We start from the raw sequence: 25,986 nt of genomic DNA, 5'->3' as shown, positions 1-25,986 counted from the left end.
AAAGAATTTATATTATGCCTTTCTAAGAAGAAAAAAAATAGCTTTTTTCTCCTTTTTATCATGGTTTCAAAATTTAGATAGCAAATTATAAATATATAAATAATTGCCTAATTTTTAAAAGTAATGTACATTTTAATACTTATAAAAGTTCTATTGTTATAAATAAGCCACTGTTATTTACACAGGGAAACCAGCTACAAATAATTTTGGAAACTTTCTCTGAATTAATAATACTTTCAAATCTGTTTAATTTTATCTCTTATGATTTGTGAGATCTCTGTTCCATAATTTTCCCTGTCTATCTTTGCCTTTCTCAGGTTCGAAAATTTGTGGCCAAGGACAGTGCAGGGCTCCGTATCCGTAGCCACCCTTCCCTGCAGAGTGAGCAGATAGGCATAGTGAAAGTTAATGGAACTATCACTTTTATTGATGAGGTAATTTGTAAAGAAATACCTGGTAATAAATTTTGGACAGAAAGTTTTTGTATTGTTTGCACAATAATAACTTTACTAAATTTTCTGTTAGAATATGTCTTAAGTAGTTTGGTAGTGTTTGAAATATTGTTTGGCAAAATGTGTTTATTGAGTTTTATTTTTAACATGAAAGGAACTCAGTTAACACAGTAGTCAGAACCTGTACAAGTACACACTAAAAATGGCTACAGTGTTCCTTAAATTTTTAAAATATTGTTTGTTTTTAAATGTATCTTACTGTATTGCTTTAACATTAACAGTATATTTTTCTAATTATATAACTTATTATTAAAATTGAGGGGAAGGAAGACTTATGTTCTCTTGGGAAACATCTGATTTTATGTTTAAGCTGTTTATCTTAAAGTGTGATTTCTTTGAGCTTTTATCCTAAATGATACTGTTTTTTCCATCTCGACATGCGATTTATAATATTGCTTGGCATTCCTTGCTGCTTTTTCCTTAAAGGTTCTCTCATACTTACCTTCTGCAAAAACTAGATGCTTAATCTCCATGTCCACCATTATTTGCTTGCTCTGTAGCCTTTCAGCCCTCACAAGCCTCATAGGAGTTACAAGAAGGCATGGCTTGTTTTTGTTGCTTATTTCCATAGATCCACAATGATGATGGTGTATGGCTGAGACTGAATGATGAGACCATAAAGAAGTACGTTCCTAACATGAATGGTTACACTGAAGCCTGGTGCCTGTCTTTTAATCAACATCTTGGCAAGAGTCTCCTGGTCCCTGTTGACGTAAGTAAAAGGTGGTTTTAACAAGCATTATAGGTACACTCTGTCCTCATTACACGGCTTTCTTTAATTAAGGCTTTTCAGTTCTGAGGTAAACCACAACTAAATTACTTTTACTTTATAAGTGCTCGATTTCTTGTGAGCTTCTGTGTAATGAAGGTGGAGTTTGGCAAGGCTGAGGCCCTTAATACTTATGATCCATCACAGGCAGAAAGTAGCAAATGAAAACTAGTCTACTGAGTTCCTTTCAGAGAGGTACGGTTGCATATTTCCTTTTCCTTTCTTATTATACACACTACTGTTTGGAATGAATTCCAAACTAAAATTTGTAAATTCAGATTTATTATACATTCAAAAACGTGTATAACATTTGCTTTTTATGTTGGCGTTTTGTAATTATTTCTCTGTGTCTTGTCTAAGCGTGAATCTTTTCTTTTCTCGGCTTATAATACTATTATATTAAAATAAGGCGGATTTTTAGACTTCTGGTGCTATAGTGTTTTAATTGAAGCTGAATCCTACCGTTTGAGAGAATTCATTGATCTTCTTGACAAATGCAGTAGAATACTTAAAGCCAGTATTCACAAGATTGGTATATCACTAAATGTGATAGTAACCCACAACTCTTTTTATAATTTAAACAGAAAAGTATGATTTTTCTTTTTTTCATCATCATCACATGCATGTACTCTTTATGACACTGCTAATAAACAGCACTGTGAAAATTTTATTTAAAAAAAACTTAGTGTTTTAAACAGTTAAATTTTTTAAAAATCAGTATATAAGTTAGCTTATTATATTAAACCATTCAATGTATTATTTGTTTTTCTCCATGATAGTCCAGAGTAATGATCTCCTAAGTTGCGGTTATATAGGATGATTTTTTGAGAAAGAAAGTAAGGGAACTTCTCTTTATATTTATTGACTTCACTTTTTAATATTATTTTGTATATGTTGTCTGACAGTAAGTGGGGAAAGATGTATGCATATATTTTTTTACTAATAGGTATATGATGAAAAAAGTTTGGAGAATGTTTACGTACCGCTCTACTGAGGATAAACTAAACAGTGACAAATCTATAATTAAAATTTTAAATTTTAAATCAGATCTTTTAAAATTATCCTCAGATTTGTATCTGTAGGTAAAAATGAAAAGGATTTTGACCCTCTAAAAAAAAGAGGTATTACTCTGAAAGAGATATAATAATTCTTTATCATCTATGGCTAAAAAATTGGCTTTAAATGGTTTGAAACCATTCTTTTATTATAGGAACCAAATATTCCTCAGGATTATGAAAATTTTATTTTAAATGAAATAATACAGTTTATTTTTAATTTCACCAATTTATACTTTCGTGTATATTAAGTCCCTAGTAAGGCATTATATTATCTTGACCACCTCCCCCACTCTAATTTTTTTTTTCCAAATTGCTTTGTTCATTTGAGGAGATGCTTTTATGAGAGGAAGATACTCACACATATAAACTAAGAAAATAAAAGTAGAAGTAAGAGCAAGAAGTGCTGTGTGTTGAATTCTAGATCCCGTGGCTTTGAACCTCATCTAAGACACAATTTGTAGCAGACAGTCTTCTTGAGGCCAGAGAGAGAAGGGCAGTAAAAAAGATAGGAGAGAAAGCTGAATGGAGTGAACCATACGGATACTTGTTGATGGGTTTTCACTGAAACGTGAATGAGGAGGTTATCACTGACTTATTTGAAGAATCTAGATGCAGAATATTGGAGATAGAAAGTAAAACGAACTAGCTTTCGGTATTTTCTAGCCTTTTTTCATGTTTAAGAATAACATGAGTTCTATTTTAATATAAATAACTCAGTGTCTGGTATCATTAAGGCTGAGGATTTTCTGGTTCCTTTATTTTAAGGATGATAGTGACTTGAGATTTTTATAAATTAAAAGAAACAGTAGGAAAGGGGTAAATTAAAGATGTAGGTAAGAAATCTGAAGATTGAAAAAGGAGGAGAAAATGGAATTCAGGCCACATTTGGAGAGTTGTTTCTGTGAAGGAAGAGAGGATATGTATGGCAGTAGATAAGTTTTTAGGGATGGAGGGAGAAAGGGAAGAGGTTGAAGGAGACCATGATATTTTCATAAAAAGAAGACAGGAAGCCATCAGTTGAGACTGAAATAAGTGAGTTAAGTTAGAGGGTTTAGAAATGTAAAAATTTAGAATAATGTTTATAGAAGTAGAAGGAAGCATCTAACAGAAAACTACTTGTTTGGTATTTTGGGGCCACTAAGGACCCAGTGAGACCACTGGATAGATTCTTTCTAGATACCCTTCCTCCCATATAGCCCTACGTGTCTAGAATTAAAGGAGCCAAGAAAGCAGATTATAGCATTAACTGGAATTTTCTGGGCTGCTATGAGAAAAAATTAGGGGCAAAAAGGAATTTCAGATGCTGTTGGAAGAGTAGGTGAGATCGCTACCTGGGATCCAGCCTAAATTAGAAATGCAAAAGGACAAATGGAGGGTCTAAGGAACTTGGACGACTTAATAAAATCCTAGAACAACATAGTAGGTGCACTATAGTTAAAGAGCTGGAAGGATATAGGCAGTTTGTGTGATAAAGTAGAATATTTGAATATGGCCCCAAACAGATCTGATATAAAGTTGCTTTAGTGTGGGTGTTAAATGAGGACCCACACAGAATCAGAACCAATGAATACCTTATTCCGGAGGGCTAAACATGATAGGACATAGAGGGAATAATGATATTTTCATAGACGGAATAATAATTCCATCTCATGCCCTAAAGGAACAAATACAGCTAAATAAATGCACCCTGCTACTTCTTTCTTTGCACCTGTTGGTATATTTACTACTGGAAAAAACACTTTATACCTATTCTCCCTTTTTACTTTAGTCCATTTGCAACTAAATCAGCTATAATTATGGCTTATAATTGTAAAATACTGCTAAGTGAAAAAAAAAAAACAGAGATTTGAAATAAAATTAGAAATAACCAAGAACTAATGGCACTAACTTAAGATCCAGAAGTACCGAAAAGTTGCCTTCAGCGATGTTTACATCTACCTCTTCAACCTTTTCTGGTTACAGCAATTTTTCTTTCACATCAATGTGCAAACCTTATTTGGATCCTGTCTCAAGTAAATTGTTGGGCAGAGTGGGGGCAGGGATATGAAATTTGAACGCTGACTAGATATTTGATGATCTACTTGAAAAAGAAAAAGATTACCAGAAATAATCGTGTTTAGAATGAGTTTTAAGTGATTTTTGTTGCACTGTCTTGTTTATTTAATCATATTATAGAACTCTTGTTTCCATTGTAGATATGTACATTAGTTAAATTTTGGCCTGGCTAGCAACAGTTCTATTTAAACATCATTACTAAGAAATAACGGCATCCTAACTTAGACTTTAACTCTGTTTTAGCACTGTAGTAATGCTCTAGTTTAGAGATTAAATAGCATTAGACATTCATATTATGACTGTATTTTTAAAAATATTTTTAAATTAATGGAAAGAATATGAATATGAAGGATACAGATCCTTTTTTGTGAGGTTCTCATGGTCTATTAGGACTTCTTTCCCTTCTTAGAACACTATGTTCAGTTTTACATCTTACGGTCTTTGCGTTGTTTCATTCATCTAGAATGCCTTTTCTTCCATTTTTTTTTCCCTTTTAAAATATTTTCCTTGTTGACCAGGATTAAAAATTTCTCTTGACATTTCTCTTCTCTGTACTTCCCAGTAATTCTGTAGCTATTATTTATTAACTGTTCATGTAACAAATATTTATTGAGTTCTTATTATGTACCAGATACTAAGCTGAGAAGTAGACGTTGGGTGGAGAGCAGAGGGGAGGGATACACAATAAATAAATGGAGTACAGTTCTCGCTCTTGAGGTACTCACTATATAATGTGATAGACATACTATGTTCAAATAATTAAGTTGCATTGTGATAAGTTATAGAATGGCTTCACTTAGTGGGTGACATTTGAGGATGTCTTGAAGAAAAGTTAACCAGGAAAAAGTGAAGGAATGTCTAGACAGCATCAAATGTCCAAAATTATGGCAGCATGCTGTGTTTGGGAACTGATAAATAGTTGACATAAGTGAAGCAAAGAATTGGGGATAGCAAAAAAGTGCTGGGGAAATTAGGTTTCCCTCTGCCTTCTCAGGTAGCACGGTGTGAAAGCAGAGAAGGCTTACTTCTTTCTCCAACTACCCTTTGTTTAGGTGGGTTTTTATTTTGCCTTCAGCCCACTTGTAATTATATACTTCTTATTTCTGTTGTTAAACTCCTTAAGGGTAAGGACTCATTAAGGATCCCTTCTTACTCATATTTGTTTCTTCCAAAGTGTTAATTACATTTTGTTCGTGATAGGCTTTCAACATTGTCGAATACTAAATTTTCTTCCTGGCATTTCGTTTGATCATGCTGCTTAACATAATTTCTAACACATTTATGCTCCTTACCTTAATTCTCTCACTTAATTTTCAGGGTGACTCTGTGATGTTAAGTATTTTATCATTCTCATTCTTCCAATGACAAAAGATAGCTTATCTCCCAAGATCGCAAGTAGAAGTAGTGGAGCTGGTTCAAAACCCCAGTTGATGTGATTAAAGCCCATGCTTTTAGGTTTGTCTACTTTAATCTAGTGGAGAGATGAGGGTTAATAAAATTATAAAAAGATAAAGTGAATATACCTATAAAAATCATATTACTTTGGCTAGAATGCCCAAGTTAAATAAATATGAATATTTATAACTTTAGGGGTTGAATGAGGATGAATACCATGATATATGTTGAAGGTGACATGGGTCAGTCTGAGAAGGCATACCTGGGGAATGTTGATTTTAAATTAAAATTCCAAAGATTTGGAAACTACAAAATGTAATCTAGTAGAATGTTTCATACATCAGGGAAAATATAAGTAAATAAAGAGAGGATTAGTTATACAGGTGACACGAGAGACATTTGATGGCCTAGAATAGAGCCTACATTTTTTGGAAAAACAAGTTTACTTCTAGGATAAGAGAGGCACAATTCTGTGGATACTTTGTCAAAAATCAGTTCTGCCAACATCGTGAAGGAGGCTGAATGGTGGAGAAAGTTTATATCAAGGAAAGTAGATGGTGCCTCATTGGAAGTGTGCTAAGGTACCTTTTTAATGCCCATATTGTCTGAATTCCTGCGAAAGCAACTTGGATCTCCGAACATTTCAGTGCATTTATACAAACCACTTCTTATCTACTTTGGCTGACTGCTCACTGTTCACATGTAGAAAGTAGGCTGACTTTTCCAAATTTTAGGGCCCCGAAGATTTAATGGAGAGATAAAGAGAAAATATCATTTGGTAATTAGGGTAATTGTTAAAATTAGCAAATGTTTCCTGCATTCTATGTCCAATTTCATTCTTTTGAGATACTCAATGATGCCTGGTAGTCACAGCTTTAACATATCCCAGATTTCTTGGTTTGGTTTTATTAATAGATTTATGTGTATGTGTATACATAATCTGATTTTTAATCTTAATAAATACTAAATATTTACTTATTAATTCACTATTAGTAAATGTGCTATCCTAGATGGTTATCAAAAGCTTCTTTTCACACGTTAGCTTGGCATTTAAGTTTCTTAAACAGAATGAGATTTAGGCAATTACAATAACATTGTGATTGTGTATATACTATGTTTAATTTTTCTGGATATTTTAGCTTTTTCATTTTAAAGATGGCAATTCTGAACTCTGTGCTTATCTAGCACAATGAAAGAATTACCATTTTTTTTTGCATGAGCTTTTGGCATGTTTGGTCATGTATTTTCACCATGAATATTATTCACTTATTTGATTTCTTCCTTGCCTTGAAAGATTATCAGCTTAGAGTTGCAATTTGCTGTTCATTAATTTAGTTATGTTTTTAGTATGTTTTAATTTCCTAATTTTCTTGACAGAACTTTTTTGCCTATAAAATAGTCTTTGAGGATAAAATGATTTAGATTTTTGTAGATATATATGTGTATTACATATGTTATATACATATGCACACACACATATATAAATGTATTACACATATACATATATACACAAATATATGTAAATCTATATTAATCTATAAAATAATAGTGAGAAATTATTGCACAAATTCTTGTATACATGGATGAACCAGTAAGGACATCCTTTTTCCCCAGAACCCTTCAAAATGCTTTGCAACAAGTTTCCACTTTAACTACAGGGAAAAGACCCTATCCTCTATTCATTTTTAAATGTGGAGGGAGGTTCTGTTTTGGATATTGCTTTGTTTTACATTTATTTGTGGGCATATTAATTGGAAACTCGTTTTTCCTGGCTTTTATGTGTCTTATATTTATGAATTAGCATACATGTATGTATATGGGAGTGTGTCTACATCTGTCTGTACACATATATATGAGGAAAATACAGAACTAAAGAATATAAGGTCATCTAAAATGGCTTATAATTGGTTGTATTGTTTCTTTTTGTGTTGAAATCTTGAATGATGACAGCTTTTATTAACATTTGAATATCCACTTTTTTGTACAAAATAACCATTTATCACAGTATGTACATAAGCAGTAAAATTGTGCGATTATTACTCACTGGAAAGATTTTAATTTTAGATCAGATAAATATATTCAATAGCATGATATATTTGTGTAAAATGTGTTTCATTTAAATTTTTATTATGACATTTTGTGAAAGTGTTGATTTTTCTGGGACCATGCTGCTGCGAATTGGTTGTTCTTTAACAAAATATTTTTAGACTTTACCATAGTGACTAAATGCTCTGTGCATTTCCTGAACTTTGAAATGGAGAAAACTAAGCCTATCTTTTGATAAAAGATTCAGATTGTATGTTTTTCTGTATGCTTTCTAAACAAATTTGCTAACAGCTTTCAGTAACATTTCCAAATGATTTTTTCCCATTTATAGAAGAGAGGAAAATTGAAAATTTACTCAGATTTTCTTTTTTTACTTTTTGAATTTTTCTTTTTTAATTTTAAAAAGTATTAACTAGTCACATATACTACATGCCATTATTATTCATAATATAGTCACACTATCTATACAATCTATATTATTCATATTTTCTTTATAAAACCACAGACCGTTTTCTGTCATGAAACAAATCTGGGTTGTATTGGAACAGATACGTTGTCAGTTAAAGGAGTTTTAAGGTTTCCTTCTTGCATTGATTGTCTTAAGCTTTAAATCAATGTCTGGCTCTTAATTGTAGTAAATGGCATGACACACTATATCCATGGAGAGCTTTTGACAAAAACTTATTTATCAGAATTTCCTTGACGTGTGGTTTACTCAGGTGGCTTCAGTCTCGGTGCTGGTGCTAGAGCACAGAGCAGTGTCATTACTGTGAACGCATCTTCTGCAGCTGATATCCTGTTCCCTTTCTATGTTGATATTTTTCTTTCTTAAACTTTGTTGCTCAGAATATCTTTAATGCTAGCCAAGGAGTCAGGGATTTGGACGTATTTTCATGGACTTCCAAAGCTTTTTTCCCCCAGGTGAGTTAACTGTAAGGAACAATCATACATTATTCAGGTATTTCAGCATGTATAACAAATTTCCATTATATCCTTTGAAACCTTTGCTTAAGATTAATAATTTTTTTAATCAAAAATCTATAAAAAGTGCTGCAGTTGTGTTTCCCCTGTAATCCTTTTCCAGTTAACTACTTCTAACAATGAATGTATTATTAGTTTAAGTTAAACTTTTACGTGACTTCCAATTTGATATGTTTAATTTTATGGCTAGCTTCTCCAGCATTTACACCCAAGTCTAACTTTTTCTGAACTAGCTTATTTAGGTGGGAGAGTCCCGACCTTATGGCCCTTCTTGCAGGGAGAAAAAAATAACATTGCAATTCATCACTTCCATGTGCTGGTGCCAGGTCTTACATTTCTGTATTGAATAAAACATGTATTTTAGGATTGCTTGAGAATGAAAGACTCAGTTCTGATTTTATGTCTATCAGTTTTTTCTGTACTGTTTAGTATAAAATAATAGGCTTTGTTTTAGATTTATTAATTTTAATAGTTTAACTATTCAATAAAATATTAAATATTTTGATAAAACTTCTCATGTACTGCCTTTCACTGAATAACCTGCAGTTATTATTAGTTTTTGCCAAAACTTACCTCTCAATGTTACCCTGAATGATCAAAAATTGGAAATATTGTTATACTTAATTAAATGCTCTAGACATATCATTAAAGACCAATGACATTTTTTTGCTAAATCTATTAATATTTGCTTGTGATTTTTGACATCAAACCGTGTAATTTTATTAAAAAATCAATTGTAATAAGGACTAACTTGCATCTCCCAACTATAAAATAGCATAATGTAATTACTAAAATTGATCATTCACAACTGGACATTTTAAAATATTTACCGAAAACCTTGTGAGTGTAGTAGCACAATTTAAAGTTTAGACCCTGCCCTCCATCTTTATTTTGAGTCCTCTTTGTATTCCTATAGTCACGTATATAAATTTTTTACAAGTATACATCTGTGGGTATATTAAATAGATTTTTTAAGGTTATATTAGATTGTAAATCAAGTGTAAGTTTTTCAGGTATTTACAATTCTCATCTATATTAAATTGCCAATTATAGCTAAAGAATTTCAGATAAACACAGTATGATAATTACAGTAAATGAAAATAAATATTGTTCATAGTGCACATTTGTATAAGTAAAAATTGACGATTATTGATCACCACTATGAAATTTACAAAATATTATGCGAAAGTTAATAGTGGCTCTAAAATTTTCCCTGACCAACCACATTGAATTAGAGTCACAGGTAAACAGAATTCTTGAAAACACATGTTTTTAACTTCAGGATATTATTTTTAATTTCCTACTGTGTAATAGATACGTTTACATTCCTCTTATATGAGACTGTTTATAGGGATAGAGCTATGCAGTAATATTTTATCTTGTATAACGTGTTTTCTCATTTTTATTCTAACATTACTAAATACTAATTTAAACCTAATATTTGAAAAAATGTCCCATTATACTTATCTTTTATTCTATTTGACTATAAAGCAATTTGTAGAGTGCATATTAATGTATTTAAAAATGCAGTGTCAGTCTGTTTAAAGGAGTAATAATGACAATAGAAGAACTCCCAGTGTGGAACTTTATTTACATTTAGTTGGGAAGAAGAGCAAATATGGGAAGGTTATTATTTTTCTGCATCCAATTCACATAAACAATTTTATCACAGCATTAAGATTCAACAGAAAATTTAGGGTATTTTCTTTTCTTTCATTTTAGAACTCTCTTTTATATCAAAATACATTGTATATGTAAAAATCCATCTTTAATGTTACCCTCTCATCTCTGCTAAGAGTATAATCACCTTTTTCTGCCAATAGCATTAATATATCACTGTTTAATAATGACATTTTATTTGTGCTATATTAAGAAAGCATGAGCTATTAAAATCTTACAAACATTCATATTTCATTCATAACTAGTACATACTAAGATGTAGCTGTATTTTATGCACATTTCTTCATTTTTATCTGTTTATCGATGTCTCTAGAGTCTTCGCACCTATTTTCTATATTTATAAATAATTATTACAGACAAAAGTCGAAGGAAATGAAGATTTAGGCTTTTTAACACATATCAACATACAGTAGTAGTACATTAATAATGATTCAAAATTATTCAGTTGTGGTTCACATAGTAAATTATTTTTGTTTCTCCTGCTGTTAAAAATTTCATTAAAAAGTAAAAGTAAAATCAAGTACTACTGTATTTTTCAAAATGTGGTGGGCAAAAGCCCAAGATTCAATTGCTGTCCTATTATATTTTCTTCTCTTCAACTTTATTTTAATGATTATTCAGCATTGAAAAACTGAACAATTCTTTAACGGTTATATTGACTCATACTTCAGTTATCTTTGGATATGTATTTTCTTTCTTAATTGACAGTATTGTTGAATTTGTGTAAAAGCTATTAATAGGAAGATGTTGAAAGTGATCAGAGATTGTATTTTGTTTATTTTGTTTTCCTATTCAAATTTTCAGGAACCTAAAACTAATACTGATGACTTTTTCAAAGAAATAAACTCCTGCTGCCCACAGGAAGCAACAATGCAAGAACAAGACATGCCGTTCATGCGAGGAGGGCCAGGCATGTACAAGGTAGTAAAGACGGGACCTTCCGGCCACAACATCAGAAGCTGCCCTAACCTTAGAGGTATCCCAATTGGAATGTTAGTTCTGGGAAACAAAGTCAAAGCAGTGGGAGAGGTATGGATTCTTGTAGCTTCATGACTTCTAAGACTTTCATTTTTAATATAATACAACCAAAGCATCTCTTTCTTCCAAAGGTTGCCATTTCCATCTCAGGTTTTTAAATGTTAATGTTCTTTGCCTTTATTCATATTGAAAATACTAATGTAATTTTCTGTGCTTCTTTTCTTATTTATTCTCATAATTATCCTTGTGAAAACAATATATATATATTAACAAAATGATGTATATTGTATATATAAATGTTTGGTATTTGTATATATCTTCTTATTACTAGAAATGTACTACACTGTCATGGATTAACAGCACTTCAGAATGTTTGCTGTGGGTCGATATGGAGATGTGACATATACAGAGGGTTTCATTTCTTTTTTCCTGTTCATGTGCCTCACTGAAGTCCTGAGCAAATAAAATTACTCTTTTGTCAACTGTGGCATTTGCCTCAGCTGATGAGCTTGAAGATGTAGTGTGTCATGCTATTTCTCAGTGTCAGGGTCATTTTCAAGTTGCATTGTAGGCACTACCAAGCTAAATAATAGAGTAAGCTGTGTTATGACATTATAGGTGCAAAAAAAAAAAAAAAAAAAAGAGCCATATGTCTTTGGGTAATGTTTAAAATTATTAGGAATTATCCATGTGCCTTAAAAATTATTTTAACTGAAGTCATAAATAAGCAGTATTTTACAGAACTTTATATTGATTTCTGTCTTACCTCAGGCTGTGGTCTTAATTTCAGAAACTAATTTCATGGTAAATATTTATTGGAATGATTACACTTCATACTCTTAAAACTGGTTTTCAGCCTGAGTGCCCTGAAAGAATCAATCCAATCAATCATGCTTTTTGTTATGTACTAGGTAACCAATTCTGAAGGTACATGGGTGCAGCTGGATAAGAACAGCATGGTAGAGTTCTGTGAGAGTGATGAAGGAGAGGCATGGTCCTTAGCTAGAGACAGAGGCGGAAACCAGTACCTCCGACATGAAGATGGCAAGTTGGCTTAAATTTGTGATTTATTCCAATTAGCTTTTCTAATGCAGAAGTTTAAAGTGTATTGTATTTCTTTTATTATAAGCACTTTGTGTATTTTTTAAGCAAAAGCAAAACTAAGTATTACAAAATCTTGCACTTGTTAAAATTTGTGAAATACACGAATGCACATCAAAAAAGAGTTAAAATGTGAAACATATGAGTTCCTGTTTGTAAAACATGCTTTTTATTTCATTAATTTAAATTCCTATCATTATTCCTATGTGCCAGTCCAGGACTGAATTTTTTACCCTTTCTACCACTAAATGGAAGTTCCATTTTCTAACCACCAATCATAGTACTTCTCCCAGGCAATTTTATGTGATTGAATTTTGTCTCAGGAAAGAAGCATTGAATAAATGCATAGCATCTTTTGGGGGTTTTCTATTTTGTTGTTAGAATTTCAGCTTTAAATTTCATTTTACCTTTTTCAGCAGAGAACTCATTTAATAAAAGATTTTCCATTTTGTCCCTCTGTCTCCATTCTCCTGGTAGCAAAGTCGTCCTTCAGAGTTCAGACCCATCATCACCCGAGTGGAACTTCATTCGACTGACCCTGACAGAGTTAAGAATTCCCTGTGTGCCCTAAAGAACTGTATTCACCACTAGAACAATGCGATGATATTACATTCAAGTTAATTTTTGTTTTTTAGTTCCCAGACTGTGAGTCCGTTGTGGACAGGCACCAGGTTTTTATCTTTGTATTCCTAATTCTGAAACTGTTTTGGCAGATACTGGTTGCTCACTAAATTTTGTAACTATAAGCTGAGTCACAAAAATATTAGGACATCAAATGAATAGGTAAATCAAGCATAGACTTTTCTACCAAATCCCCAAATTATAGGATAATGTCAGATAAGTAACTGGACATGCTTCTTTATCCAAAAAAGAATAAACTTATAATATTCATTATCCAATAGGTAATATAACCATAAGTATAAATATATTCAAGAAAGTTTTGAAACCTGCATGAAATAACAGAGTACATGTAGATATATTAACATTATACATTAAACATTCTCCCCTTTTCCCCACAGTAAGTCTTTGAGATAGGTTATATAATCTTCATTTTACAGGTAAGACATAGAATTTAAAATGACTTGCCTTTGGTTATAGACAATTGGATACATGGCAGATATAAGATGAGCCAGAAACTTCATTTGTATTGCAAAATAAGTGCCCATTCCACCATACCATACTGCGTCAATAATCCATTGAAAACAATTTGAGAACCTGCTCTCTCCCTTATCTTTATAGATTCACTTTCTTAGTCAAAGATGATGTTGTCATAAAATAATGTTCTGAGATGGTAGAACTATTCATTATGTCTTGAAAAAGAAAAAGACTTCATTTGATATAAATCAGACATTTTTCAAAATAACCTTCCCATTTACAATATACTTACTATGTGTTAAAATATACTTACTACATATTCATGAATTCTTAAATGTTTTCATTATATGGAATATTTACATATAAGTGAAACTACTTAAAGTAAGATCAGCTTTATATATTACATTGTTAAATAATATGAGAATGGTTTGAGTGACTATCAAAGGGCCCTTTAGCTTAATAGCCATTTTAACTGGCAATGTATAACACGTAAGAGTGGGCTTGAGCTGGATTGCCAGGGTACAAATGCCAGCTCTACAACTTTTCAGTTATGTGACCTCGGCCAGTTTACCTAATATCTCTGTGCCTCAGTTTTCTCATTTTCAAAATGAGGATACTTTATAAGTTCTGTATGAAAGACAAATGAACAAATAGTGTAATCACATAATCCTTTGCTCTTTTAACATATATATACACATGTGTATGTGAAAGAGATGTATATGGTCATAATGTGAGTCTTGATTTTTTTTTTAATATAAAACTTAGGGTAGTAAGGAAAGAGATGATAAGTTAGTGCCTTAAAACCACTAAAATTAGTTGATGTAGTATCCAAATAGTCTCCTAATTAATAAAGTAGTATAAGTAAAGTGAAAGCTTTCCTCTTTGTAAAAATTTTTTATTGGTCTTTGATGTTCATAGATAAAGCAAGTAAGCAAAGTTACTGCTGTAGTCAAAACAGACTTTGCACTTGGTGCCGGACTGTTCTGAATCTAGAGGATGACAGCAATGCTGTCTTTTCTGTTCAGATGACTGTTCATGAGTATTTTCCAGAAGAAATAGTCCACTGCTGAAATATCTTATACTGAAGAGCATTGCCTAAGGGAAGTGCTATGATTGGTTTAATGGGAAACGTCTAGGAATGTTCGTAAAGGGTTAGACTATATTACTGGCACAGCAGAATTCTGGTTTTCCGGTGGGAGAAAATACTCCACCATGTTCTTCTAGTTCCATTTTCTGTTTAAAGGGATACTGACTTTTAAAAATATTTAAACTCTTCATTTTCATAATGTTATTTTAATGTCCTAGGCACTTTTTTCTCTTTACCTTTCATTTAGTGAATTTTGCCTTTTTCAACTGGCATTAATATGACTATTTAATTATGCTATTAGTGTTTTTAGTATTATATCAGATAGATTCTTAGAGACACTTGATAGACACTTGATCAGGGATTAACAGAGTACCAATTTATATGTTGTTTTCTTGCCATTTGTAAACTAGATAAAATACTGCCATTTCCTTCTTAAAATAAGAATTCTGATAAATTTGCTGACTTCAGCATATGTTAATAGTCTTGACCACAGAACATGGTTTATCACCTTTATACTTTTTAATTAGCCATAATTTTCACATTCAGGACTTAAAGTATTTTGTAAGTGAAAATTTATTTTGGTATCATGCACTTTAGACATTTAGAAAACTTTTTTTCTATTTGAATACTAATGCATAAAATATTTTGATATCTGGCTTATACAGTAGCCATTTTTGTTTTGTATAAATTTATTACAAATATAAATTCCTGGTCCAGAAATAATTAGTATACATTCAATGACATAACCTGCCACAATGAAAGTAAATTGACTCCATAAGACTATTTCATTTCTAAATTTCACTGTGTATCTGATAATTGAAAACAAAGATTTGTCATATATTTTGTCAGTGTCATTGACCTAATTGGTAAACTTAGCAAATCTAAATGTGAGATTAGTTTAAAATCTGACCATCGTGAAAATCTTTCTAATTTTTTCTTTATTCTATGAATAGGGAAAGCATATAAGAAACTAATTTCATAGCTGTGCCTTTTATTCTAGAACAAGTTCTTCTGGATCAAAATTCTCAAACTCCTCCTCCAAGCCCTTTCTCAGTACAAACTTTTAACAAAGGGGCAAGTTGCAGTGCCCAAGGATTTGATTATGGACTCGGAAATAATAAAGGTAGGTGTTTAAAAGTAGTCTTTTACTTACCTAACTTTAATATTTTTATTACCTGCTCTTTTACCCATATTTTTTACTGTTTACCCACAAAACTTTATTAAAGTTTATTCCTATGAAACAATCAAAATGTTTATGAAGGTGTTCCTTTTATATTATCGCTTTTACCAGTTTAAGCTTAAGTTTATGGGAATTCTTGCTTATTTATTCCTATTTTAAAGACAGATTTTGAATTCACATTATATTCAGTGTCATTATGTCTAGTAAATGAACTTTTTGTATTATCTCCTTATTAGGAGTAATGTTAATGAGCAAAAAAGAACTTAACCAAAATGATTCCTTTAAGATCAAAATGTTTAAGTAATATTTTTAAGTAATAGTACATATGAGCTTTATTAAATTTGTGTGGCTTTTAATGTATAACCAAGTTATCTTAGTCAATTTAGAATTACATGACATGAAATCTGTGATTTCCATATGTATAATGAAGCTAGAAAGTTGTAAAAGAAAACCAAAAACCCTAGGCCATGTTGGTATAAAATGTATACAACTTTTTTGGCTGCATTAATAGAAGACATCAGCATCATGGACAGTCCAAATATTTGTTGTTTTGAAATAATTTATACCTGAATTTAACCCAAAATTGTATTTGTGTGTAAAAATTCGGACACATTCCATGTTCTCTCCTATGAACCTGATCCTTCGGAATCAATCATATTGTAAGCAGGTAGCACACAGTTGGATGATGAGTAGGAGGAAGAAAATAGTCTACATGGAACTAATTTTACTTTAAAATGTTAAATCACAGGATTTGATTTCAAGAAATAAATGCAGTGTCATACCTGACTTGCAAAGCAGGTGAAATAGTCTACAAAATACAAAATTACGTTAATATAGAGGAAATATTCAATTTAAAATAAAACCACTTTCTGTTTGATATCTTTATTTCCACAAAATATTTTTATTAAGGAAGCCTAGCCACAAGATTTCTTTTGGGCTCTTTCTACTTTATTGTGTTGATCTGTCCTACAGGTTTGGATACTATGTGCGTGCTCATTTCTGGTAGCTCAGATTTCAGCTAACTTAAGTTAGAATGTCATACTTAAGTAGGATAAATTCTTGGTGGCATTTTTTCCTGTTCCTTTCTCTACCATTGTTAGTCCTTAAAATCTCAGTGTTTACTTACACTAGTATACTTCTATAGTAATCTGTTTTAAAGCCATGTTTAATTCAAATTGTATGTTTTCAGTTTCTAAAATGTGTATATTCTGGTGGCTCTTGCTTTGAATCAGTCTTTAAAATATAATTTATTAAAACATCATAAAAATCAGCTTTCAAGAGGTACAAACATTGCTGGAACCATGTTATTAAATAGAAATAACAGTGTATTACTTTTTTAAATGTGGTTTTGCTACCGTTGCTCAAAAATAGCATGTACTTATTAATAGGCTTTTAAAATATTTACATGGAGCAAAAAAATATTGAGACTTTAATCTGATTAAATGTATTTAACCTTTATTTATCTTACCTTTAACAATAGTTCCCTTTTTTCTTAATTCTTCATACTATCCAAGATCAAGAAATTATTTTTTGCAAAAATTCTTTTTCTTTAAAACCATTTTATAAAATTCTTTATAATTGCTAAAATCCTTTCTGTAACCTACAGCATTAATTTTTTAGAAGTAAAGATGTGTAGTTTGTGTACATATTTCTTTTGATATAAATCTATAGAAATCTATTCCTTGTTGGTGCCTCATTTGAAATTTTCATTTATGAAGCTTTATTATATTTAGGGAATATGGCTGGAAATATGCTGTTCTTTCAGTTTGTACATATGTCTGGATATGCTTTTTTTCCCTCCTCAGCATCATTTAAACTATCTAATATATATATATCCTCATAAATGAGGAGCTATCATCCATCCCATTATATTTCATATTTTAAAAAATATTTTTCTGTGAATGTCCTTTGTATTTAATTTTAAGAAAAAAAAAGTCTGAATTTATATTTGAGATACTATTCAAATTGGTAGCTCATATTCCTTTTTATCTTCTGTGTCTTACGGATTTTTATACTATACATTCAAGCAAAAGAATTTATGCTTTTAAAAATGTATAATTGCTTTGGTGGTAACAATGTTAAAGAAAATATTAATTTATAACTAATGTAAATATATTGTTAAGTTAATACATATACTTTGCCTTCTACATAAAAAAGACCACTCACATTATTTGCTTATTTTTCTGCATGAAGCATACTGTATATGAGGCAGGGTGATATTAGTCATTGTCAGGTACTATGTAGAAGACATTGTTTACTTAGATATTCATTTATACTTGCATGATATTGAATCAACATATCATAGATTCTTCACAGACTCTGTTCTCCCATGCTGCTGCTAGATGTTGTAAATAAATTCAAACGGATTTGGGCTGTTATATAAGATTTGTTGGGTGCTTCCATTATTAAAACAAGATGCAACGTTTAGTCCCTAATTTGAGGATAATGATCACCAACTTCCACACATTTCTGAGTTGGCATAGTTTTATTTAGTGTTTAACTTTATCTGAATGTCATAAAGCACCATTTACTTTGCCATTTTGGATGTTAATTAATAACAAGTTGTAGTTTTGACTGTTTTGCCCACTGCAGGTGACCAACTGAGTGCCATATTGAATTCAATTCAGTCACGGCCCAATCTCCCAGCTCCTTCCATCTTTGATCAAGCTGCAAAACCTCCCACTTCCCTAGTCCACAGCCCATTTGTGTTCGGACAGCCCCTTTCCTTCCAGCAGCCTCAGCTTCAGAGTAAGTCTGTCAGTCTTACCTGCCTCATCAAGCCATTTCTGAAGCTTTGTTGAGTTGTTTATCAGTTACTAATTATTTATCAACTCACCAGACTGGTTTTATTTAATGAAGATGTTATCCCTTCCCACATTTTTGAAACATTTAAGCTATTCTGAGCAAGACATTCTGCAGCTAAGACATTTGTTTTTAATCACACGTTTTTTTAAGTGTAGATATTAAAATATGACTTATGCTTTCTATTCTAATTCCTGTATTAGCAAATTATACTATAAAACATGTTAAGAAAAACATTTGATTTAAAATTTTCATTTGTAATATGCACAATTATGGTAAGCATTCGTTATAGGGGTAACTTTCATTGTTTTACACTGGATTTTTGTTGCTCAGAGATGCCCCAGAGAATAAATCTATTTCACTACACCAGTAGGTGGAGGAGAGATGTTCTGGGCAGATTTGTTTTTCTTAAGTGAATTTTGTCACCATAAAATATATACCAACTTAGTTTTCCAAATTTTCTCAAATTGTTGTTTCTTCTCTTTTTATATTTTTGTTGTTATTCTAATACTTAATACATTAAACTGATCGTTTGATTCCAGTTCTGCTTCCTTGGATTGCTCTAGCCCTTTACCCATGATAGTAATTCACAATATGGAAAATAGACCCAAAGAAATTACACTTAACTGAGTGTTCTTTTTTCTTAATAGCCTGAGGCTCCCACTTAAAATTCTCAAAGCTCCTTGCAATATGACAGCTGTACGTTCTTCTTGGCCTTCAGTTCACATGTTGACCGTCCAATATAAAAATGTGCTCATTGAATGACATGTTTTATGGAAGTATCTGCTTACATTCCCATTATTTGGATTCAAATATATGACCTCTTTCCTTTAATAAAGTACATTCACACTGAGGTCTAAGTTATTTTTCTACAAAATTATTTTGATGACTTTTATTAGGATTACTTAAGAGATTTCCAGCTCATTTAGTTTTTATTAGGAGCCAGGGTCGAATATAGTTAGCAAATGATGTTATTCATTGTGATATAATTATCTACCTTAGGTAAAGAGTACACAAGAGTATGAACTTTTCTAGATTTGTAATATACATTAGGCAAGTTCAGTTAATGAAATCAATTAGTTTGGAAATAAAAGTAGCATCCACTTCTAGCTAATCATCATCTCTATTCATATAGAGATGATGATTAAAAGAATTATTGTCACTTAAAAGAATTTCAAGGAAATTCATTGTCACTTAAAAGAATTTCAAGGAAACATAATAGTGTCATGTGTGTGAAATAGTTTCTTCCTTCCTTGATAAGAATTGTGGAAGAATGAAAGAGAAGTGAAGTCTGAGTTTACAAATTTTATGGAGCAACAGATTTTTTACATTTAGATGTACCCTGGTTGCAGGAGGTCTTACTGATAAGCACAAGGAAAAAACAAAAAGGAAAAAAGTCATAATCAGGCAGAAAATTCATATTATATATATAACTTTTTAAACAGAAATTACCCTGTTTTTTGTCAGTTACTCTGTTAATGTCACAGTGGCAGCAGACAAGAGAACTAAGGAATAAGGACCCTTTTGTTTGACCTAAAGGTTCACTACCAGCCTTCTCAAAAACAAGTGTAACTACTGTTTTTATTTTACCAAATTATTTAATGAAATATTTCAAAGCAATATATAAAGACCATGATAAATCAGATTTGTCTCTTTGAAAGATTAATAAGTTTCCAACTGACATTGTGTCAGTATAGTTTTATGCATATTGTGTCTAAGTGTTATCAGTACCACCGCTTCCTTTACCACCATCTCAGAGCAAATTTGAAATCATGGCTTAGAAATATATCAGTTACCAATTTTCTGAATCATTACTTGCCTGTACTGTAACAATGGGAATTACCTGGATCTTTTTACAGACCTGTTATTCTCAGCAGAGTATAACTGAAGTTTGACTTCCAAATTCCAGAAACCAGAAGTCTTAATCTTTAGCATAACTAAAAAACCTGTAGAATCTAAAAATAGTTTTAATATTTTGGAAGTAAATTAGAATTATATTAATCATATCCTATTAGGAAAGTTGAATGTGGCAGTCTACCTGAGTAAATTTTCTTTTCCTAAACTTCACTGCCATCCATCCCACCGGCATTTCATCTTGCTTAGAAGGTGGATTATGCATACTGAATTTCCTTTACTAATTAGTAAAATGAGATTCATTTTTGTTTTATACTTTTGTGATATTAAAATAAAACATGTATAAAAGACCATATTTGTTCATTTTTGCTTATACTGCTTGTCACCACTAGGTACTAAACACTGTACCTTAAGCACTCTAGTACATCCTCATTTGAAATAATGTCTCCAATTTACAGATAAGGAAACAGCTTAAAGAAGATCAGTAATTTGCCCTAGAAATATACATTGTAAGATTGTAGATCCAGACATAAGGCCAGTTCTGAGTACAAAGGCCATGTTTTTAAATATTCAACTTTGCCTACTGATAATGTAAAATCTGTTCTTTAATATGTATATATATTTAAATTTCTGCTTACATTTAGTTCTAGCATCTAGAGTATTAACTTTATTTGGACTGGTAATTTTTCCCTTTATAGTTTAATTTTAAGAAAGTAGCTTGGTTTGAAAGGAAGAGTTTTCCTGAATGCCACACACAACTCAAGTTCCCAGCTAAGTAGAAGAGCAGGGACACAGGTAAACTGTCCCTCTTGTCAGCTTTATCTAGCGTTTCTAACATTATTATAATCAGTAACTCTTTAGGGGTTTATTTCCCCCTGAAGCATAGTTTTTTCACTGATCTCTGTAATTTGAAATAATCTGGAACATTAAATTAATTTGGTAATTTCTTAATTAGCAAAATTATTTTATTGTAAATGCACACATACCTATATATACACACTAATTATTTCACCGGTTATTTAGTGAAATAGAATAATTACAGAAATAATAGTTACAAAATTTCCTTGTCTTACCATGTGTGTATGTGTGCACAGACATGAGAGAGAACTGTGTATATAGATTTTTTTCTTTATAATTTTTTTTTTACTTCAAAAGTATTTATGTAGTTTTTAGACTTGATAAGCAGTTTGGCAATAAGATTCTGGTAGGCTGAGGTAGAAAACATCTACCCCTGCTTTCTTTTAAGAATATTGCATTATTTATTATCTTTCCTCATTTCTTTTAAAAACATCATTTTTTTTTTCTATAATCCCAACAGTGTCTTACAAATCATAGACATTCTAGGAATATTTATTGACCATACATACCTAAGATTTAAGATGTTTCTTGTTATCTTATAGCTATTCTAGTATTTTCTCAGAGTACATCCTCAAAGAAAAAAAAAAAAAGAATATTTCAATAGTAATTTAAAAAAAAACAGCTATAATATAACATATAATGTGATGATATGATGATATGTTGATCAAATTCTGAGCAAGATCTAACCAAAAGATCTGTATTTCAAATGACTATGTTTAACAAGCATTTTTTACCTACTATCCAAGAAGCTAAATAGTATAATTTGTGGGGGTAGAAAAATGTTTAATAATGCATTAAGATAATTTATTCTCCTCCCAGAGATTTTAAACATGTAACATATAATATGTCAAAATATATCATACTTTCAAGCCCAGATATGAGAACTCTAGGTTACCTTGCAACAAGAATTTTTCTATTTTACCTGTAATCTCACATTCTTAAATGAAATAAAAAATTTGCTAAATGTGACAAAAGAGTCCACCTGAGTATCTGCATGCATATTTATTTACATTTGAGGGTGTGTGTGTATGTGTGTGTGTATACATATATATATATGTATATACATATGTATATATATGTATACACACACATATATGTATATATATGTACACATATATACGTATATATATGTACATGTACATATATATACGTATATATATGAGTTTCCTTAGCTTATAGAGATGTAGTGATATAAAGATTTTGTTTTGATTGCTCCTCCAGCCACTTACTAGCTTTAGTTGTTACTTGACACATCTGATCCTTTTTACCTCATCCATAAAATGGAGTGCCCAATAAATGTTATCTGTTGATCTCATTGTTGACTTTTGATACAAACACTTATCTCTCATGCTCCAGGGAAGACTGGAAGAAATCAGTCTCAGAGAGAGCAGTCTGTTCTCTGTGGAACGAGTTACAGGAAGGAATTTCGAAAAGAACAAATGAGGTTTCTTAGCTACTTCCCAGTGCATTTTTACAGCATAATTTCATTATTTGTTTTGAGATTAATTATTCATATTGTAGCAATTTATTCAGATGTTAGTATGGATGTTATTATAATAGCCAGGTTTGTTTCTAAGACAGAGATATCTGTCTGGGATTATAGTCGCACCACAGAATCTGTTCATTTGTATCCTTGCCTGCTGTGAAGGCGTGGCCTGGACTAACACTTGATTTAGGAGACCTGTATTTTGTAGTCTCTGTTCTCCTTCCAACTAGTTTTGTGACATTAAGCAAATTTCCAAGATCCTTTTCCTTTCTATAATTTTTATAAAGATAAATGTGCCAATTTTCAACAAAGATATTATGAAATCAGGGTCGGCTCTTATTCATATATTCAAGTTCAATTAAATTTTTCACACTTGAATCTATAGCATCTGTCATAACAGCCAATATATTTGTTTAGTTTTGGCTCTAACATCTCTAGCATCCCTATAAATCTTTATCGTTTTAGTGATTGGCCAGAATTTATCTTCACTCAGCTTTGTCCCTTCCCTGTGGTATGAAATTTTGGCCCATCTTCCTCTACCTCATCACCAGCAATTTCTCCATCAATCATTCATTTCACTCTAGGAATTCAAACCAAAGAGAGTGCTGCTGTTTAAGAGAATATCTCCTAGTACATCTGTTTGCTTTCTCCTGACTAGATTTGACTTTTTATCTCTTCCTCTGCCCCCATTTCCTTATTGGCTACTATGTTTATTCCACCTTTCATTACTGTCTTTCTTCAGATGGGTTATTCATTCTTCCATCATCTATTCACCTGCTTTTATTAAGTATCTATTCTAGGTTATAGGGACCAGTAGGTAAAGAAAATATCATCACTAATCTTGAGGGGGTTTTGGAATATTGTACAAGGCAGCATGTTTAAAAAAAAAAATGATGGCATTGGAAAAAAAGCAATGACATTGGTTTAAGTGCTGCAGGAGCAATATTCACAGGATACAGGAGAGCTATAGGAGAAAAAAACTCCTGGCTCAGCTAGGAGAAGGTATTTAAAAAAGAGGTGGCCCCTAATCAGAGTGCTGAAGGAGTTAGGAATTTATCAGGTGATAATGGGGGAGGGGAAGGACATTATAATAGTTTTCCTACTGTGAGAATAACAGGAGCTAGTTATAGAGATCCACTGAATCAACAAATGTTTATTGGGCACCACCCATGTGTCGCAGCATTCTAAGCACTGGTCGTGCAAATAGTCCACTTTGGGAGGCTTTTGCAGTAATCCAGGTGTGAAATGATGGTGGCTTTACCAGAGTAGTAGCCAAAGAGGTAGTAGTAAATTGTGGAATACTGGATACAATTTGAAAGAGAATCCACAGGATTTGCTTACAGGTTGAATAGGCGATGAGAAAGTCGGAATAGTAAAGGGTGAATCTAAGTTTTTTTGCCTAGGTATTTGGAAGACTGTAATTTCCATTTACTGTGGGGACTCTTGGAGAACTAGATTTGGTGAGCAATAACAAAGGCTAAATTTTGGACATTATATTGGTGGGCTACTGTTGCATAACAAACCACATCAGAACTTATTACTTAAAATGAACACTATTTAGCTCACAATTCTGTGGTTTGGCAGAATAGCTACGTAATTCTTTTGGTCTTGTCTAATTTCTTTCCTGCATCTGAAGGTCAGCTAAGCATTTTTGCCTCAGGAGGTTGGCTGGGCATTGGTTGGCATGAAAGGTGTGATTGAGCCAAGAGTCTCATCATTCAGCATGCTAACCTGGGTTTGTTTGTGTGGACGTTACTGGGATCTAAGCAAGAGATGCTCAATCTTTTGAGGCTTAGGCCAAAATTAACTCAGCATTACATCTGCCACAGCCTGTTGGTCAAAGTGAGACACAAGGTGAGCCTATGGAGAAATAGACTTCACTTCTTAAATAAAATTTCTGTAAAGGTGCATGAATACAGGGATAGGAATAATTGTAGCCATGTTTGCAAACAACCTATCCCAGATATGTTAAGTTTGAGATTCTGTTTAATTCAGTGGAGATATCACATTGAGAAGGATGTATGACCCTGGAATTCAGGATATAAATTGGGAGTCCATTGGCTTATAGCAGAATAATTTAAGATTGTTATAAATAGGTGCTATTTAAAGCCATAAGGTGGATTAAAGCAGTAGGAAAGTAGGTCTAGATAGAAAAGAGGAGAACTAAAGACTGAGCCCTGGGGGGGCACTCCAGTGTTTAGAGATGGGAGGGAGTAGGAGAAATCAGCAAGAGAGACTGAGAAATGGACATAGAGATAGGAGGAAAACCAAGTGACTGGTATTTCTGGAAGCCAAGTAAAGAAGACAATTATAAGCTGTATCAAATGTTGCTAGTGGGTCAAATAAAGTTAGAATTGAGAATGGACCATCAGATTTAGCAGTGTGGAGGTCATTGGTTGATAAGAGCAACTTTAATAGAGTGAGATGCTAAAGCTTGATTAGAGTGGTTCTAGAGAAAAAAGGGAAAGCGAATTGGAAACAATGTGTATAGATAAATCTGTCAGGATTTACTATAAAGGGAAAGAAAGTGAAACCCAAAGAGAAGATTTAAGATCTGGAGAGGTTTTTGTTATATTTGTTTTTTATTGGGGAAAAAGGTAACATCAAGGTTGTTTTCTAAAGAGAATGATCCAATAGAGAAAAATTGATGATGCTGGAGAAAGAATTACTGGAGCAATGTTCTCACATAGAAGAGGGGATGAGATCTAGTGCAAAGTGGAAAGGTTGGCTAAGTAGAAGCACAAATAGTTTATCCATTGTAACAGGAGAGAAAGAAGTAAAGTGTTAGGATTTTGAAAATGTTCTCCTTTTGTTTGTTTGTTTGTTTTTCTCAGTAAAAAAGGGAGCCATCAGCAGCCCAGAGTTAGCATGTATGTGGAGAGTGTGTTGATAATTTGAGGAAAGAAGAAAAGATAGGAAATAGTAATAGCTAATACTTTTATCATATGACAGGCCTCATTTTAATGACTTCATATTAATCAGCTCATTTGATCATGTTAGAGAACAGTGATTCAGTTAAGAAACTTCATGTATTTGTAGCTTAGAGTGT

General features: G+C 31.9%; 1 protein-coding gene across 1 annotated transcript in view; it reads left to right on the top strand.

Moving 5' to 3' along the window:
- The window catches only part of MYCBP2 (MYC binding protein 2, E3 ubiquitin protein ligase), a 236,802-nt gene that overhangs the window by 162,684 nt on the left and 48,132 nt on the right, over window positions 1–25,986 (top strand). The window contains 5 exon segments of the mRNA XM_015590881.2: window positions 318–434; window positions 1,084–1,224; window positions 11,301–11,525; window positions 12,386–12,518; window positions 15,758–15,880. Coding sequence (XP_015446367.1) covers window positions 318–434; window positions 1,084–1,224; window positions 11,301–11,525; window positions 12,386–12,518; window positions 15,758–15,880 — 739 coding nt within the window.

The sequence above is a fragment of the Pteropus alecto genome, unplaced genomic scaffold (assembly GCF_000325575.1).
Source record: "Pteropus alecto unplaced genomic scaffold, ASM32557v1 scaffold72, whole genome shotgun sequence".
NCBI lineage: Eukaryota > Metazoa > Chordata > Mammalia > Chiroptera > Pteropodidae > Pteropus > Pteropus alecto.
Note: the sequence above shows the minus strand (reverse complement) of the source record. Positions and strands in the feature narration are given on the sequence as shown.